The 18,207-nt window shown below is 33.0% G+C and overlaps 1 protein-coding gene across 1 annotated transcript; it reads left to right on the top strand.

Annotated features, from left to right (window-relative positions):
- On the top strand, nt 1,807–18,207 carry LOC109716630 (abscisic acid receptor PYL9-like). The gene is made up of 6 exons (XM_020242166.1): nt 1,807–1,944; nt 6,990–7,106; nt 8,578–8,786; nt 15,334–15,475; nt 16,145–16,360; nt 17,516–18,207. The coding sequence occupies exons 1-6, from the start codon at nt 1,807–1,809 to the stop codon at nt 17,729–17,731; spliced, it is 1,038 nt and encodes a 345-aa protein (XP_020097755.1). The 3' UTR covers nt 17,732–18,207.

Here is an 18,207-nt window from a genome sequence, read left to right as displayed (position 1 = left end):
TTTAAATGGTAGGAATTACGAATCAACAATCGGAACTGTTAAAATTAATCTATAGTATTTATAACGATTAAAACTAAATTTTATAAATTTCAAAATTTATTATCAAGTTCACTAAAAAGTCGAAAAATAAACAGTCAAAAATGAATAATCCTGTAAAATAAATGTTAGACTTTTTCAATGCATAATGGGAGTTATCAAACGTTATCAAAGTAGTATAAAAAATTTTCTATCAAAAATTCAAACTGTTTGAATTGTTCTCCACCGTTAAATAAGTAAACGGTTCATATAAGCCGTCAAAAACTATTAATTTTATGATCCTCTGATCACTATATAAATAATTTTTAAAATTCATAAAATATAGTTTTTAAACACTTTAAATATCCTAAATCAACTTTCACCACTCTGATCATCATTTGAAATCTTTATCATCTAAAACGACTTAGGAGAATGAAGACTTCCGTCCTTCTAAAAGGATAGTAGCTGGATTCAATTTAAAGTTACGCATAGATAAGAGTTTACAATGCATTCAAATTTTGATATTAAAAAATCACTGATTGATTCAAATTTAATAAATTAAAAAATTATATAATCAAATCAAACTTTTTAAAAGTTAGATAGTTGAATACAAATGAGTAATAGCTGAGATAAGCTTTATATTATTTTTTTCTTTTTTTTTTTGGTATGTATGTTAGAGGCCCATAAACCGTTGGGCTTGGATCGGCCCAATTCACGGGGCCTTGCCCAAAATAACATCCGGTGTTTTAGGTCCGAGAATTATGAAATGCATGACACTTTTGATGCTCCAACTTTAATTTATTATAATTTCGAACTTAAATATTTTAGGTTATTATTTTAATTAAGTTAAATAGTCTACCGTAGCTGGTTTAATGATGATGTGTCGCCGATGTACTAGTAGTACATCTTAGTTATTGTCGCATCGTCAACTACAATACTAACATATTAGCAGTACCCAACCATTCAATCAAGTAAATTAAACAGTGAGATTTCATTATAATAATTTAAAAAGTTTAAGCTAAAAATTAAAATAAATTAATTTTTGAGGACCAAAAGTGTAATTTAGTTTTTTTTTTTTTTTTTTTTTTTTTTTTTGAGTTCAATCTCACACGTTTGCACGACATTTGGAGGTCTCCGGTTCGCTTATTGAGTAGTGTTTGTGTTAAGTTAATTAGGATTGTGGTGGGATTAGGAGTGCAAAGGAAGAGCCAGTTCCAAAAATAAAGTAAAAATAAAAATAAATAAAATGTGTCCAACATGCTCAAGATGCAATACGACGTAAAGCGCTAAGCACCTAACACGATTACGAAGCCTTACTTTCGCTTTCACTCACTCGCAATAAAAGTACCAAAATTTTTCTATTTGTTAAACACTCTAAGGCTTTTCTAAGTGCGCCTTATTATGCATCGTATATATATGTCATGTTGCATCTGCAGAAGAAAAGGAAAGGATAACATTGTTCAATTCCACATGCGCAAGCAATTATGGTGCGTAATTCGCATATGTTGTCGCATGAGACCTTTCGCCACTTCGTTTGGCATGTTGAGAAGCGTTTTCAAACAGAGCCTAAAATAGTAATGATTGTAGCTGAATGCAAAAGCAGAAGTACAACCAGCTGCTGATAGTTGAGGCTTATACTCAACATAAGACCCGACCCGATCCAACTGGGAAATGGCCCGACCTTACGAGTTTTAGAATAGCACGAGTTCGTTATTAACCTTGTTTAGCACGAGCCAATTGCGTTAAAGCGTACAAGAAATTAATAGCCTTGAAATCCAAATAACAAGACAAATGAGGAGGTCCCTGGGTGTTGGAGCTCCATTGCCATCATCATTAACAACTAAATCCTTAGACATTGATGATGACAAGTTTTTTNCTCCATTGCCATCATCATTAACAACTAAATCCTTAGACATTGATGATGACAAGGTTTTTTTTTTTTTATTTTGTTAGAGAACCATCATTTTTAGCTGCATTACTTTTAAATAATACTATCCGTACATTTAAACAAATAGTGTAAGAGCGTACGTACAACTGCACAAGTAACATTTCTCTGTACATTTTTTTACATAGAAACGCACCGTACCTTACTAGATAAGAATAGAATAATACACTGGCAAAAAAGGTGCATATTGTACATTCCTCACTTCAAAATTTTAATTTTTTTTTAAAATTTTTGGTATTAAAAAGTATTCATTCTTAAATTTGAAAGGCATAAAATGTACACTCGCAAATGGGGTGTACTGTAGCACCGCCCTTTGAAATAAGAAGCACAATTACCAGATACAACCTGTTTTCAACATATTTTTGCGTATACACCCTCACAAGGTTTTACGTTTGCATAAAAAAATCTTGGTTTTTTGTTTAAAAAAAATCTTTTTTTTTTTGGTTTAACATATGTAAACTTATGACGTTAGCATGAGTATATCTGATGCGTGTCACAAGAGGACATTTATTTAGATTAAAAAAACTCAGTTTTTAAAGGAATATTATGCCTATATTACGAAATAATTAATTTTCCCTCAATATTTAGGGTACTATAAAATGGTACTTTTGACATTTTATATTCGATATATCAATGCAAAATAATTAGTTTTGCATAAGTAGATTCGAAAATATTAGTCTAAGTTTTGCATAAGTTCGATTCGAAAATATTTGAGTCTTTCACAAACATATGCAATATTGTCTGGTTGTGTGTACAAGTATGCGTGGTTCACACCAACCCCTCTAATTAAGAACCTCCTTTCGAATTACTCGTGTTCTATACTAGTTAGAGTAAACATTTCTAATTATGTGATTGATCTTTCGAATAATATAATATTTCAGCCAGTCGCAAGCTCTCTTTTTTTCAGAGATCCTGAGTTTGATTCTTAAATTCGTCATTTTTATCAGTTTAAAGATATTTCAATAATTACTCTTAGTTAAATCAGTCGTTTTATAACATTTATTTCTATCTTTTATTCCGCTCTTTTGTTTTTTATATTCTATTGTTTTTTTCATTTTCTTCTCCATCATACACATGCATGATTAACACCAAAACACTTGGTGATCATTTGGGAGGCACATGCAAGAACTTATTTACTGCTTTATGAAATTAGAAAACAACTTAATTATACGATCACAGCGTACAGGAACCCTAGGAACTTTGTTAAAGCCCTAAATCGTGCGCAACCAATTATATCAATGCTTTAGCTACAGCTACCTATAGTGTGATAGTACAATGCACCTTATGGATGGCTACACGACACTCAACCACTTAAATATGTTAATGTGCACCATTTAAAAAATGTTCGCACTCGAAAACTAAGAACAATGCACATGCACTCACTTGTCTCCATGATGAAGATACTCTCTCTAAGCATCACCCTCTTCTTCGATCTTAACCATTTAAACCAATATAGAAGTGATAAAGTAACAGTACAAGGGTGTTAAAGACATAGAGGTGTTTATTGTGTTTATTTTAATTAATATATATATATATATATAGGAATGTGATATTGGATATGGTGCGATACATGTTCAAGCACATGGGCACCCACAATTGAGGGTGTGGGCACTAAAATTTGTGGCAGCTAAATGTGCCATGGTCAGCGCTTGGTTGGTGGCTTTTCCCGGTGCTAAAAAGTCAAAATGCTTAAAAATGTTTTGGGGCTAATTAATTAATAAGAGCTCGCAAATTTTCTGCAGCTCGATCCCACGTCCAAAATATTTTTCGTATACGTTATAACATTCAACACTCCAGTCGACATATAGATGCGATTGGTGGAGATTGGTCCTGGTTTTCCTTTGAATGATGCGATGCGAAATGCGTATACATTTTCTCCGTATTTGGATGAAGGAGAATTGATTCTAGCAAGCAAAGAAGCTAGAGAGGCATGCATGAAGTCGACTAATACAAATTCAACAAACAAACAAATAGGTCGAGTTTCATGATTATCTATATCGATAATTATAAGATGTAAGTCATGTAAATGACCCGAGTCGTTCAACTGTACGTACCTAGTTATAATTCGGTGTCGAACTTAATAAACAAACATTTTAGTAGCCCGAATATTATTTCGCATAGCAACTTGCTATTGGAATAATCTAAGAATACAATGCATTAATCGATCGGATTGGATTTCCTTTTGTGTTACTCTCGGAAGAGAGGGAGGATAAAAAAAAAATTATGTTTGGTTTTCTGAATTTCATATTCTTCATTTATACATGCGTCTTTGTTCTCAAGCAAATGAAATACTTTCAATTAATTAAAAATAAATTAAATAATATTAGGAGTGCCAGGTGAAATTCGAACTCAAAATTTCTTACTTTGATATCATATCAAATTATATAAAACAATCGCTTCTTTTCAAAAGCTCGGGTATCAAAAAATAGTGTTTATAATATTTTTTTTATGATCATTTAATTAACTTCTTGGACGATCCGCATTAATCTGAATTCTCATACCAAATAACCTCCTATAGAATAACCTCTTTAAACATTCGAAAAATGTCGCTTCTGCATTTGGACTCATGTTTAAGATCAGAACAAACAGGAATCGAAAAATCGCATCCAAAATTCGAAACCGAACTTATCAGAATTCGAAACAAGTTTTATATCGTCTGATTCATCTTATTTCTATGATGATGATTTGACTGACCAAAGTCGGCAGAAGAGTTAAAAGGACGGGCAGCACGGCCCGCCCGTGCTCGAAGATCTTGCACACGAGACTGCAGGATGATGTGCCTCCACTTTCAAAAGCAACTCCTTTTCACGCGCAAATAATCTTATCCCTGCAGTTTATTATCTCCCCCACTCCCTTTTTAATACTACCACCCAACACCAGTTCCTCATTTTTTTAATTTTCTTTAGCAAAAAATTATGCAGAGAGCGACCGATCAGTAAGCAATTTTGAAATGACAATCTCAAATTTTAGTTTTTTAGATTCCCCATGACTTAACTTCTGGTTTTTTTAACTAAATAATTTACTAAATTAGAATTATAATATATTAAATCTATTTTGATTTTCATCGTAATAGTTTTTATTTTAACTTTGTAGATAGAATTGGAACAATTAGTACTAAAAGCTAACCAAACTATTAAATATAATAATATTTTTTACTTTACTAATGTAGATATCATAGCTCTTTTTAAATTTTTTAAAATATTTATTTTTATATAATTTGATGAGTCCGGCTACTATATTCTTATGAGTACGATCGCCCTCGTACTCATAAGTTGTTTTTAATTATAGAGTTTTCGAATCGACAATCCATACCGTTAAACGCTATTTAAAGCATTTAAAACTTATAGAAATCAAATTTTATAATTTTTTGGCATCATTTATCTTACGATTAAAAGATCACAAAATTGACAATTTTTAACGGCCGGTATGAGATATTTGCTAGTTTAATAGTGTAAAAGAATTGGAGTTGGTTGAATTTTTTATAAAAAATTTTATTCACTACTTAGAAAAAGATCAATAACTCCGATCTTAAATTCAATGATCTAATCATTTATTTTTAGGACGTTGTTCGATTTCGATCGTTCATTTTATGCTCGCTTGATGAACTTTATTATGATTTCGAAAAATTACAAACTTATTTTCTAGAAGTTTCGAATACTCTATATCGTATTTAATGGAGTGGATCGTCGATTCGAAAGCTCAGTCATCGAAAATCACTTATAAGTACGAAGGACTCTATACTCGTAAGAGTATAGTAGCCCTACTCATGATTTGATATACTGACTGTTCGGTAATGAAATAAAAAATTAAAATTTTATTTTCTACTGCCAAATAAATATCTCGAAAATAAAAATTACAAAGGGCCTATTTTCTTAATATTATTTGTATTAAAATTTTATTTAAATACGACAACAAGCGGCCTAATATTTTAACCAAAATGTCCCTATATATAATCTAGGGATCCCCATATTTCTCCTTTTTTTAACGCAAAAAAGATAAAATATGCGGAACCCCCGCATAAAGTAGTACGTACATCCCCATCCCCAACTCGTCGTTGGGGCGCTCAACGCTACACCAAGTAAAACGGGGCGGGCCGCGGTCCAATCGCGCGCCGCCGCGTGGCGATTGCTGAACCGTCGATCTCCGGGGAACCTACGCGCGGGATGGCGCGTCGGGTCGCCGCGGCCGAGTCAAAACGCCTCTTGGTTTCAGCAAGAGCCAACGGGGCTTCCCCACTTATTATTATTATTATTATTTTATTTTATGTTTAATTTATTTAATTAATTATTCTTATTATTTTCGTACTAAGGTCTAAAAGCTTCTGCTTTCGTATTTGCCACAGGTTTTGTTTAAAATTACGAGCGTGCCACCGCCGACATGCGCTGATTTAGGTGGAAACGCGTGGTGACCCCTCAACAATAGATCTTCCGGAAAGCACCCCTAACTATAGTTCTATCATTTACAAAAGGGTTAATTTCATATAGGTCCCTATAGATATAGTGAATAATAAAAAAATACTCTTATAAAGTTCAATTTTCATATATTGTTTCTATAAAAATCATGATATTTTTAAATATATCTCTACCGCTAGAATCCGTTAGAAAAATTAAATTAACCATAGACTCAATACTTAGCCTTGGTTAGTTTTTGATATTTTTACTCTTCTTATATTATACTGTTATGTCTTTTGGAGCGATATACTTATGATCATAAAATTAAAAATATAAACAATTCTCTAACGATTCTCTAAACGGTTCTCTAACGGTAACAAACCAGAAAAATATACCTGAAAAATATTAGGACTTTTGTACCGACAATATATAAAGTTGAACTTTATAGGAATATATTTATTATTTACTATATTTATAGAGATTTGTATGAAATTAATTTTTTATAAAATTATAAGATAACAAATACAATATTTCAAATTACTAAAAACATACCAAACCATAAAGAGGGGGCTAAAGTGTAGGGATCAATTTCATAGTATCGTATAGTTGATGGGGATCTCCGTGCAATTGGTAAACAGGGCACTAATCCTGTAGCCGGGGCGGGGACAGAGGTGGGCGAGGGCTTTGTCTACGTTTCGGGGCCCAACGGCGCGCGCACCCGCCAACTCCTATTGGACGAGTGGGGCCCGCCAGCTGTACCCGCCCAACCAATGGCGAGAGGCCGGTGCAGCGGATGACGTCACCCGTGCAGTCACGGTGTCGCGCGCCCCAATGCGAGCACCGTGCGTTTACGCAAGGATGATGATAAGTTACTGCTCATTTTTTAAATTTTTAAGGTACGGTTCTCGAAGCAAACGCTACCTATATAATGTTCCCAAGCTTACACTAGCCTACTAGAGTAGATTTTCGCACGAAAACTAAAGTTCAAAATTTTTTTAAAAATTAATATTTATTTAATTGTGAAATTGATCATTTTTTAGCTTTGTAATTTATTTGGCGACAAGTGAATAACGTAAAATCCGAAAATATGAGTGATAAATTAAAATTTTAATTTTTTTTTATTTTCTTACGTAATTGATTTCGTTCTAGATTGACCGAAATCAATTATGACATTTTAGAAAAGTTGAATTTCAGCAGAAAAGCATTTTGTAAAAAAAAATACTTTAAATTTTTTTTTTTTGCTGTCTCTATATATTGTTTAAGAGCTAGGATTTATGCTATAGAAATAAAAATTTTATATAAATATATTAATATATTAATTATAGGAATAAATGTGTCCGTACTTTTCAAAAGTTTATAAATATCAAAAATGCCCGTATAAATTGGTATTATCACAACTTTCCCTTCAAATATCTATTTTGTATTTATTCTACTCTTATCATTAGCCTTTGCTTGTTCATATAATTTCAACACAATTTCTTTATTCTATAATAAATATAAAAATATTAAATTGTCTATTTTGCCCCTCCATTTTGAAGCTTCTATAGGGTATACTTATGTACCTTATAGAGATGTCAACGGATCAGGTTCGGGGCGGATTTTTAAAAATTCGAATCAGAACCCGACTCCAAACTCGAGACCCGAACCCAAATCCGAACCCGACGAATTTTAAAAATCCATATNGGTCCCTATAGATATAGTGAATAACAAAAATATTCTTATAAAGTTCAATTTTCATATATTATTTCTGTAAAAACCTGATATTTTTAAATATATCTCTATCGTTAGAATCCGTTAGAAAAATTAAATTAACCATAGACTCAATACTTAGCCTTGGTTAGTTTTTGATATTTTTACTCTTTTTATATTATACTGTTATGTCTTTTGGAGCGATATACTTATGATCATAAAATTAAAAATATAAACAATTTTCTAACGGTTCTCTAAACGGTTCTCTAACGGTAACAAACCAGAAAGATATACTTAAAAAATATTAGGACTTTTGTATCGATAACATATAAAGTTGAACTTTATAGAAATATATTTATCATTCACTATATTTATAGAGATTTATATGAAATTAATTCTTTATAAAATTATAAGATAACAAATACAATATTTCATATTACTAAAAACATACCAAAGCATAAAGAGGGGGCTAAAGTGTAGGGATCAATTTCATAGTCTCGTATAGTTGATGGGGGTCTCCGTGCAATTGGTAAACAGGGCACTAATCCTGCAGCCGGGGCGGGGACAGAGGTGGGCGACGGCTTCACGGGGTCTACGTTTCGGGGCCCAACGGCGCGCGCACCCGCCAACTCCTATTGGACGAGTGGGGCCCGCCAGCTGTACCCGCCCAACCAATGGCGAGAGGCCGGCGCTGCGGATGACGTCACCCGTGCAGTCACGGTGTCGCGCGCCCCAATGCGAGCACCGTGCGTTTACGCGAGGATGATGATAAGTTACTGCTCATTTTTTTTATTTTTAAGGTACGGTTCTCAAAGCAAACGCTACCTATATAATGTTTCCAAGCTTACACTAGCCTACTAGAGTAGATTTTCGCACGAAAACTAAAGTTCAAAATTTTTTAAAAAATTAATATTTATTTAATTGTAAAATTGATCATTTTTTAGCTTTGTAATTTATTTGGCGGCAAGCGAATAACGTAAAATTCAAAAATGTGAGTGATAGATTAAAATTCTAATTTTTTTTTTATTTTCTTACGTAATTGATTTCGTTCTAGATTGACCGAAATTAATTATGACATTTTAGAAAAGTTGAATTTTAGTCCAAAAGTATTTTATAAAAAAAAAATACTTTAAATTTTTTTTTTTGCTGTCTCTATATATTGTTTAAGAGCTAGCATTTATGCTATAGAAATAAAAATTTTATATAAATATATTAATATATTAATTATAGGAATAAATGTGTCCGTACTTTTCAAAGTTTATAAATATCAAAAAATGCCCGTATAAATTGGTATTATCACAACTTTCCCTTCAAATATCTATTTTGTATTTATTCTACTCTTATCATTAGCCTTTGCTTGTTCATATAATTTCAACACAATTTCTTTATTCTATAATAAATATAAAAATATTAAATTGTCTATTTTGCCCCTCCATTTTGAAGCTTCTAGGGTATACTCATGTACCTTATAGAGATGTAAACGTGGCAGATTCGGGGCGGATTTAAAAATTCGAATCAGAACCGACTCCAAACTCGAGACCCGAACCCAATCCGAACCCGACGAATTTTAAAAATCCATATCCAAACCCGAACCCGACCAAAAATCGGAAACCGCGAACACGAACCCGAAAATTTGAACCCGAAACATTATTTCTTTTTTCATATTTTAAATATTATTATATTAATTTAAATTTTTAAAATACAAATTCAAATATAAATCAAATATATATATATATATAATATATATATATATATATATATATATATATATATATATATAAATATTTATATATATATATATATATAAAATACAAAATAAATTCGGGTTCGGGTCGGGTTCGGGTTCGGATCGGGTACAATCAAAATCCATATCCGAATTCATATCCATCGGGTTTTTATTTTTTATATCCATATCCATATCTATCGGATATATCCGTTTTATTCGGGTTCGGGTTCGGATAAAATTTCGGGTATCCATACCCATTGACATCCCTATACCTGAGATAAAAATATGAAAAAACCCCTCAACTGTAAGCTATTTCAAAACAGGCCCCCAAAATGTTTTTTTATAGCTTATTTTCAGTCAAAATAATTTGATGAATTGGTTGAAATTAATCGCTCTATTTACTACTAGCTATTAATCCTTCAAAAAATTAGTTGATGCAATTGTTGTTTAAATTTTCAAAGTTTCTTATTTTAAATGGTTAAAATTAATTAAAGCAAAAAAAAATTAAGAAGAGAGTTGCTTTTTTTTTTTTTCAAAATTACTTCATTACTTTTTAATAAGATTTCATAATTATATTCAGAACATTTTGTATAATTGAGTTTGTTATTAGCATCTGATTGAAAAGCTTCTATAATATTTTTGTGTGAGGTTTTTTTTTAAAAAAATAAAGTATTATTTTAAAACCTAATATAATTTTTGTGAACTTAATTAATGCTTGTTTGATGGTATATTATATAAGAATTTGCTCACCCTCTATTTCAATTTTGGTGGAAAGATAGTGATAAGGATATGGTAAAAATGTGCAAAATTTATTTGAACTTTGAAGCTATTCAATCTTTTAAAATTTTAATTTTATAATTCAGTCTTTTGGTTTGTTTGATTTTTTTAGTTAGTCAGCGAATTTTGATTTCAAATTTTAAACCACTTGATTTTTTAATAAATTTATAGTTGCGAGAATTACACGAAACATATTAACTATTTTAACCATTTTTGGACTTCAAATTTTAAACCATTTGCTTATTTTAATAAATTCATAGTTGCAAAAATTGCATCAAACATATTAACTAAAGCTATAAAAATAAACAATGTATTTAATTTTTAAATTGAAATTGTTGTTGACTGAGTAATAAAATCAAAATTTAGAACATTAGATAGTTAATGTTGAATGGTCCATAGTTCAAATAAATTCTATATATTATTATTTAAGAATAATTTAATTTTTTTAAAAAAAATTAAGGTCACATTCATGATATTACAATGAAAAATTGTCCCAGTACATAGGTTTAGATCTTACACCCTCATTCTAGATTTCAAAATAATCCAAAATTTTTTTAATTTTAAAAAAATTTGATGTGACAAATTAAAAATAATGGCCCTAAGATGAAGTGAGTATAAGATGTACACCCCATATCTAGATGTACAAATAATATTACTCTATTACAATTTAGGTTAAAATACAGAAAATTCTTATGTAAATACTCACTTTTTCACTTTTCTTCTATGACTTTCAAAATCTATATTTTATTTTTGTAAAATTTGAGAAATATTTTTAGGAGATTATGGCATAATAGAGAGGGCAAAATGATCAAATTGTCCCTACTTATTCTATAAGAAAAAATATAATATATTTATGTCATTTTCAAGAGCATTTTTTGTATAAATCATAAAAATATATAGACGAAATAGTGATGAAACTTTGACGGTGGGAAACTAAATGCATCAATTTAAAATATTAAAAGAACAAAATATAATTTTTTTGAAAGTTATAGAAGAAAAGTAAAAATTAAGTTATTATAGGAAAGTTTTCTATATTTTAGCCTATAATTTTTATACGAAAATAAAGGGGTATTTGGTTTGACGTAAAATGAATCGAGAAATATTATTTTCAGTATGAAAAAAAAAATTTGCTTGTTTGGTTCCATTTGAAAATATTTTCCCGTAAAAGTATACTTACGGATTTGGGTAAAAATTAAAATTTTCGTCTTTCATGGTTTTTTTGTAGAAAGAAAACTCAAACTACGCAAAAACTTTTTTTGATTTATTTTTTTCTGTCGAACCAAACAAATGTGAATTTTTTTTCCTTTCGACCAAACAAATATTGATAAAAAATTATTTTTTTTTCCTTTTAACCAAACATAAAATATAAAATAAATTTTTTTTACAAAAAATTATTTTTAGTAGTTTTACTTTGAATGAAACGTAGGGGTGGAAATGAGCCGAGCTCGAGCGAGCTTACCTCAGCTCAAGCTTGGATTGAAATTAATTTCGAGCCGAAATTTAGGCTCAAGCTCGGCTTGAAATTAATTCGAGCAGAGCTCGAGCGAGCTTAATTTCGAGTCGAGCGAGCTCGATCGAGCCCTAAGCGAACTGCTTGGAATTCTTAACATCGTGCAATCTATAGTTTAATTTTTATAAAATATTATCTAAAATTCGATACAAAAAATATCTAATAGCTCAACATACAAATAAATGCATGAAATACGATATTATAATATTAAAAAATTAGAAAAAACAACTCTATGAGCGGGTGAAAAAGAGAAAGAGAGAGCAATTAAAGTAGGATTTTGCTGGTTTAGTTTTATGGGCCAAATAATCTAAATTCCATATACATATAATTAAAAGAGTGAGGCTACTATGCTATCGGAAGCACGGAGCCTTCCGTGCTTCCAGCTCGTTTTTGATGTTGCAACTTTCGAATCNATAATTTTTGAAATCATAATAAAATTCATCAAGTAGGCAAAAAATGAACGGTCAAAATTGAACGATGTCCTAAAAATGGATGTCGGATCCTTCAATTTAAGATCGGAGTTATTGATTTTTTTCTAGATAGTGAATATAATTTTTAGATAAAAAATTCAACCGATTCTGATTCTTTTACCTCGTTAAATTAGCAAGTATCCCATACCGCGCCCTTAGAAATAATCATAAGGTAAATGATGTCAAAAAATTATAAAATTTAATTTCTAGAAGTTTTAAATATTCTAGAAAATATTTAACGGCATGAATCGTTGATTCGAAAGCTCTATTATAAAAAACAACTTATGAGTGCGAAGGTGATCGTACTTATAAGAATATAGTAGACAGACTATATATATATATATATATATATATATATATATATATATATATATATATATATATATAGAGCAGGGCTACTGTGCTATTAAGAGTATAGCAGCCTTTATGCTCATAACTTTCTAACCATCCATCAAATTTGATGTGTGGTTAAAATGAGAGAGGAAAGAGATATTGGAGAGAAATTCAATGAGAAGAGAAATTGAAACACCCAATTTTTCCACAATATCTCCTTCCTCTCATATTCTAACCACCCATCAAACTTGATGGGTGGTTAGAAAGTTAGGAGCATAAGGACGGCTATGTTCCTAATACCACAGTAGCTCTATTCATATATATATATATATATATATATAATTAAGTTACAATATTGTTAATAGTATCAACTACTTGCTATTAGGTTTTCGGCCCTTAGATGAAAGGATGTGTGGTCAGGATGATAGTAGTCCCATAAAGTTGAGGAGGTGGGTAATTGAATAGTAAGATCTAAAGGATGAAAATGACCAAAGGGGTAAATCTAACGGCAGAAAACTCGATAGCACAAACGATAGGATAGTAGCCGGACTCTATATTTATAGATAGATCTAACGGCAGAAAACTCGATAGCACAAAACAATTAGTATTATAGATAGTATAATAGCCGGACTATATATATAGAGAGAGAGTTCGGCTACTATCTTATCGATAATACTAAATGCTTAGTGCTGTCGAATTTTGTGCCGTTAGATCTATTCGTTTGACCAGTTTCACTCAATAGATCATACTATTCAACTAACCACCCACTCAACTCTAGGGAATCACTATCATCCTAACTGCACATCCCTTCATCCAAGGGCTAAAGACCTAATAGTAAGTGGTTGGTACTATTAATAATATAGTAGACTATATATATATATATATAGAGAGAGAGAGAGAGAGAGAGAGAGAGTAGGCTGGTATGCTTATGGAAGCACGGAGCCCTCCGTGCTTTCAAGTTGTTTTCGATGTTCGGACTTTCAAATCGACGATCGGCTCCATTAGAGTTGATCTAGAGTATTTGAAGTACCTAGAAAATAAATTTTGTGATTTTTCGATATCATTTGCCTAGTGATCAAAGGGGCTCAAAGTCAATAATTTTAATAGCCGTGGTGAGCCGGTTGCAAGTTTAACGGTGTAGAAATATCCAAATCACATGAAATTTTGATAGAAAATTTTTTATACCATATAAAACAAGATCAATAACTTCGATCTAAAATTTTAATGTCATATCATCATATTTTGTAAGATTTTTATTTTCAGCCGTTGATTTTGAGCCACTTCGATCACTAGGCAAATGATATCGAAAAATCGCAAAAATTTATTTTCTAGATACTTCAAATACTACTAGATGCAAGTCTAGGTACGCAGCCGATCGTAATGTCAAAGTCCGAAACCACTGGAAAACAAAGTGGAAGCACGATGCTCCTCCGGCATTCATAGCACCTAGCCGCAGCTCTATAATACATATATATTTTGAGCTTTTTCGAGCCTAATTCGAGTCGACTGCTCGGAAATACTTTAAGCTTGGTTTGAATAAATTTCGAGCCTAAATTTAGGCTCAAGCTCGACTTGATAATTCAGCCGACTCGATCCGAGCGCGAATATCGAACCGAACGCGAGTCGAACACGAGCCGGCTTGCTCATTGGCCGGCCCTAACGAAACGAACCCTAAATTAAAAAAAAAAAAAACAAAAAGAGCACCACGGCATTTTCGTAAATAACAAGAAAACGAGGGCCAAAAGTGGGAGAGAGCTAAATATTTTGTCACACTTGTACACATATCATCAAAAAAAAGATAATTATACATATCTTTTTTGAAAAAAAAGTATAATAAAAATATTTTTTCATACTCATATAATGAAAGAAATAAATTCAAAATATTTAATTAGTCAAAAATGTTATATCACTAATAAACTGGTGTATTTAAAATTTTTTTATGATAATAAAGAAGCGGTAAAGGATAATATAATAAATAAATAAACACTCTGTGAGAGGGGGTGTGGGTGTGGGCCCCACCACACGGCCCCGCGATATTTTTATACTCTGATTCCTTCAGCGGTGGTGGTGAGGTGAAGAGGAAATTGTCGACAAACATAATAAAAATAATAATAATAAAAAATAATAATATATAAATACAAAAGAGAGACCAAAGCAAGGAAAGAAAAAGAAAAAGAAAAACAGAGCGAAACCAACCAAAGGAAAAAAAAAAAAAAGGAAAAAGAAAAAAAGGAAAAAGGAGAGAGAGAGAGAGAGAGAGAGAGAGAGAGAGAGAGAGGAGAGACCACGGGAATATCTACCCGCGGGGAGGCCTCTAATCCAGGATAAGACAACGGAGCGAGCGATATCCGCGTGCGCAGATAGGGGGTTTCGCGGCGTGGGGGGGGGGGCGGATAAGAGTTATCCGCGAAGAACGGGGCGGCGGAGTGGATGGTGGAGATGAACGGCGGGGCGGGGCGGTGGAGATGACGGACGAGATGGACGGGGGCTGGAGGGCTAGGGTTAGGGTTAGGGTTAGGGTTGGAGTCGGAGCACGTGCGGAGGCTCCACCGCCACGAGCCCAGGGAGAACCAGTGCACCTCAACCCTCGTCAAGCACATCAAAGCCCCCGTTCACCTCGTACCATCCATTCTCCTTTCCCTTTTCTTTCTTTTTTCTTTTTTTTTTTTGTTTTTGGTTTTGGTTTCTTCTTCTGCTTAATTTTTTTTACGGATTTTCTCTCCTTTTCTTTTGCGCTCTGTTTTTTTTTTAACGTAATTTTTGAGGGTTTTTGTGTGTGTGTGTGTGTGGAATTTGGTATTGGAGTTGGTCGTATGTCCCCATTAGTGGGTGTAGGTGTGGGTTTAATTTCTCGTATCAATTTGTACAATGGTTGATCAAGTGAGTTTTTTTTTTTTTAAATCATTTATTTTATGTTATTTTGGTGTTGCTGATTTTGTTTGCATGTTGCAATAGAAATTTTCTGTTTTTTCTGTTTTTTTTATTTTTTTGGATTATTGGTTTCAACACGCAATCCTCTGCTTCAAGCAAGGATTTTTTTAGTGCGAGAAAGAAGGATTTTTGGTTGAAAAAAGTAGGAGCTTTTCAAGTACCAAACTTGTCATAATGAAAAGATCATCTTTTTTTTTACACCATCTATCTGTTTATAATTGCTTCCCTGTTTCAATCCCCATATGTTAGCAAATTTTGCAGCAGTATGATTGATTAAACACTTGTGAGTGACATGAAATTTGATGCAAAAGTAATGTTCTTTCAATTCAACTTTGATGATCTGGTGATTGGATTCAGGTTTGGTCTCTGGTGCGGAGCTTCGATCAGCCGCAGCGGTACAAGCCCTTTGTTAGCCGATGCGTCGTGCAAGGGGATCTAGAGATTGGTAGTGTGCGCGAAGTGAATGTGAAATCCGGATTGCCGGCGACCACGAGCACCGAGAGGTTGGAAGTTCTCGATGACAACGAACATATCCTTAGCATCAAAATCGTCGGAGGGGATCATAGGCTCAAGGTAATATGGCTTCTTATTTTCATTTTCTATGTCCTGTTATTGAAAAAGTTGTTACTTCATTTTTTCTTTTTTCTTTTTTTTTTCCCTCTTTTCATCATCAAGTGATGGGTATTTATAGTTTGGTAGTGGATGATTTCATTGTTGAAAGCTTCAGTTAATGTACTGCTCTGTAGATATTTCTCTTCTTGTTGTGATTATGAACGAGATTGGATCGTACGAATTTGCTTTTCGTGCTGTTCCTTGGTTACTTGCGTTGATCTGTTCTTTAACTAAATTGTTCTAGCGAATGAATGTTTATGAAGGATCCCTTGTATGAGACATTAGCACATGTCGGGTACAATTGTTAACCGACCATTTTAGTTCGTCCATAGATTTTTCGCGCTCTTGATTTGTTTTCCGAAAGTTGGAGTTCAATCGGATTCTTTGTTGATATCCATCTCATTAGTTCTGTCAAGCGTGCTGAAGTTGTCATTACCATAAAAGTGTGGTCTTTGTTATCTACACGTATGCCCTCTTATTTCGGCCACAAACATCACAGGATTTATCTGCTGAGGTGATCTCTATCTGAGGGGCATGATAAACTTCTTGTCATTTCCATTCCTTTGTTTGTTGTTCAATGCGATTTTATTGGTTACTATGGTTTTATTTGGTGTGTGTGACATGCGGCGGCGTTAATCATGCGCATTGGCATGTGGATGGGGATGGTGCATTGCATGTAGATGGGTAAGGGATGCATTCTGATAGGTGGATAGAAAGATGGAGGTTTAACATGTAGGCACACTTCTATCTGTAGTGGAAAAGACAAAAGATCTAATATGCTTATTTGAACCAGAGGACAAAGTGTCCCTTATAGGGTTGTTTTCATTTTCACAGGCCATTTTAAGGCTCGAGCCCTAAAAACACTTGAACTATCCGTCACGGCCTCGACTACAAAAACTTTCCTCTAATACGTTAATCTTTTGAAGTAACTTTTTTTTCTCTAAAAGCTTAGCTGTTAGAGAAAAGCGCTTCCAAATTTTATGATAACACCTCATCTGTGTAAATTAATTTTCCGTGTCGATAGGTCTAGTTGAATTTGAACTCAGGACCTCCTTTTTTTAGTACTATGTATTTTTGATGTTCCACGCTAACATATATAGCATTTTCATCTACCAGAACTATTCATCGGTCATAAGTGTCCATCCGGAGAGCATTGACGGCCGACCTGGGACGCTGGTGATCGAGTCGTTCGTAGTGGACGTGCCGGAGGGCAACACAAAGGACGAGACATGCTTCTTCGTGGAGGCCGTGATCAAATGCAACCTCAAGTCACTGGCAGATGTATCAGAGCGCCTAGCTATTCAGGACCGGACCGAACCCCTCGACCTATAGCCCTAATACTCAAATCTTCTATACTATTTCCAGGCAATGAGAAGAGAACAAAAAAAAAAAGGTGGACATTAAACTTCGAGGCTTTATGACAAAAGCTTTAGAAACTGCGGTAATATCTGTCGTTCAGCTCTCGCCTTCTCTTTCGCCTACTATGTTTTCATTTCCTTCTGTTCGTTACGCCCTTACAAGAAACGAGAGAGAGTTGATCCATTAAAACCTATTCGAATAGTAAGATTAGCTTCTTCTTCTTCTACTAGGGTTTGGGGGGCTTCTTGTGTTGCTGTGTAAATACCCATTTCTGAAGCGTTTCTCTGCATGTGTTCCACAGCAGCTATAACCGGAGAGATAAATTGGAATTTGGAGTGTCTTAGAACATTTTGTTGTATTCTTCGGAACTTTGCTTGCTCTTCGGAGGCATTGTATATATACTGGAAATTTCTATTTCCTTTTGATAGAGATACTTCTTTTACACCGCA

This window comes from Ananas comosus, linkage group 10 (genome assembly GCF_001540865.1).
Source record: "Ananas comosus cultivar F153 linkage group 10, ASM154086v1, whole genome shotgun sequence".
NCBI classification, from domain to species: Eukaryota; Viridiplantae; Streptophyta; class Magnoliopsida; order Poales; family Bromeliaceae; genus Ananas; species Ananas comosus.
The sequence above is the reverse complement of the archived record's forward strand: the minus strand, read 5'-3'. Positions and strand labels throughout refer to the sequence as shown.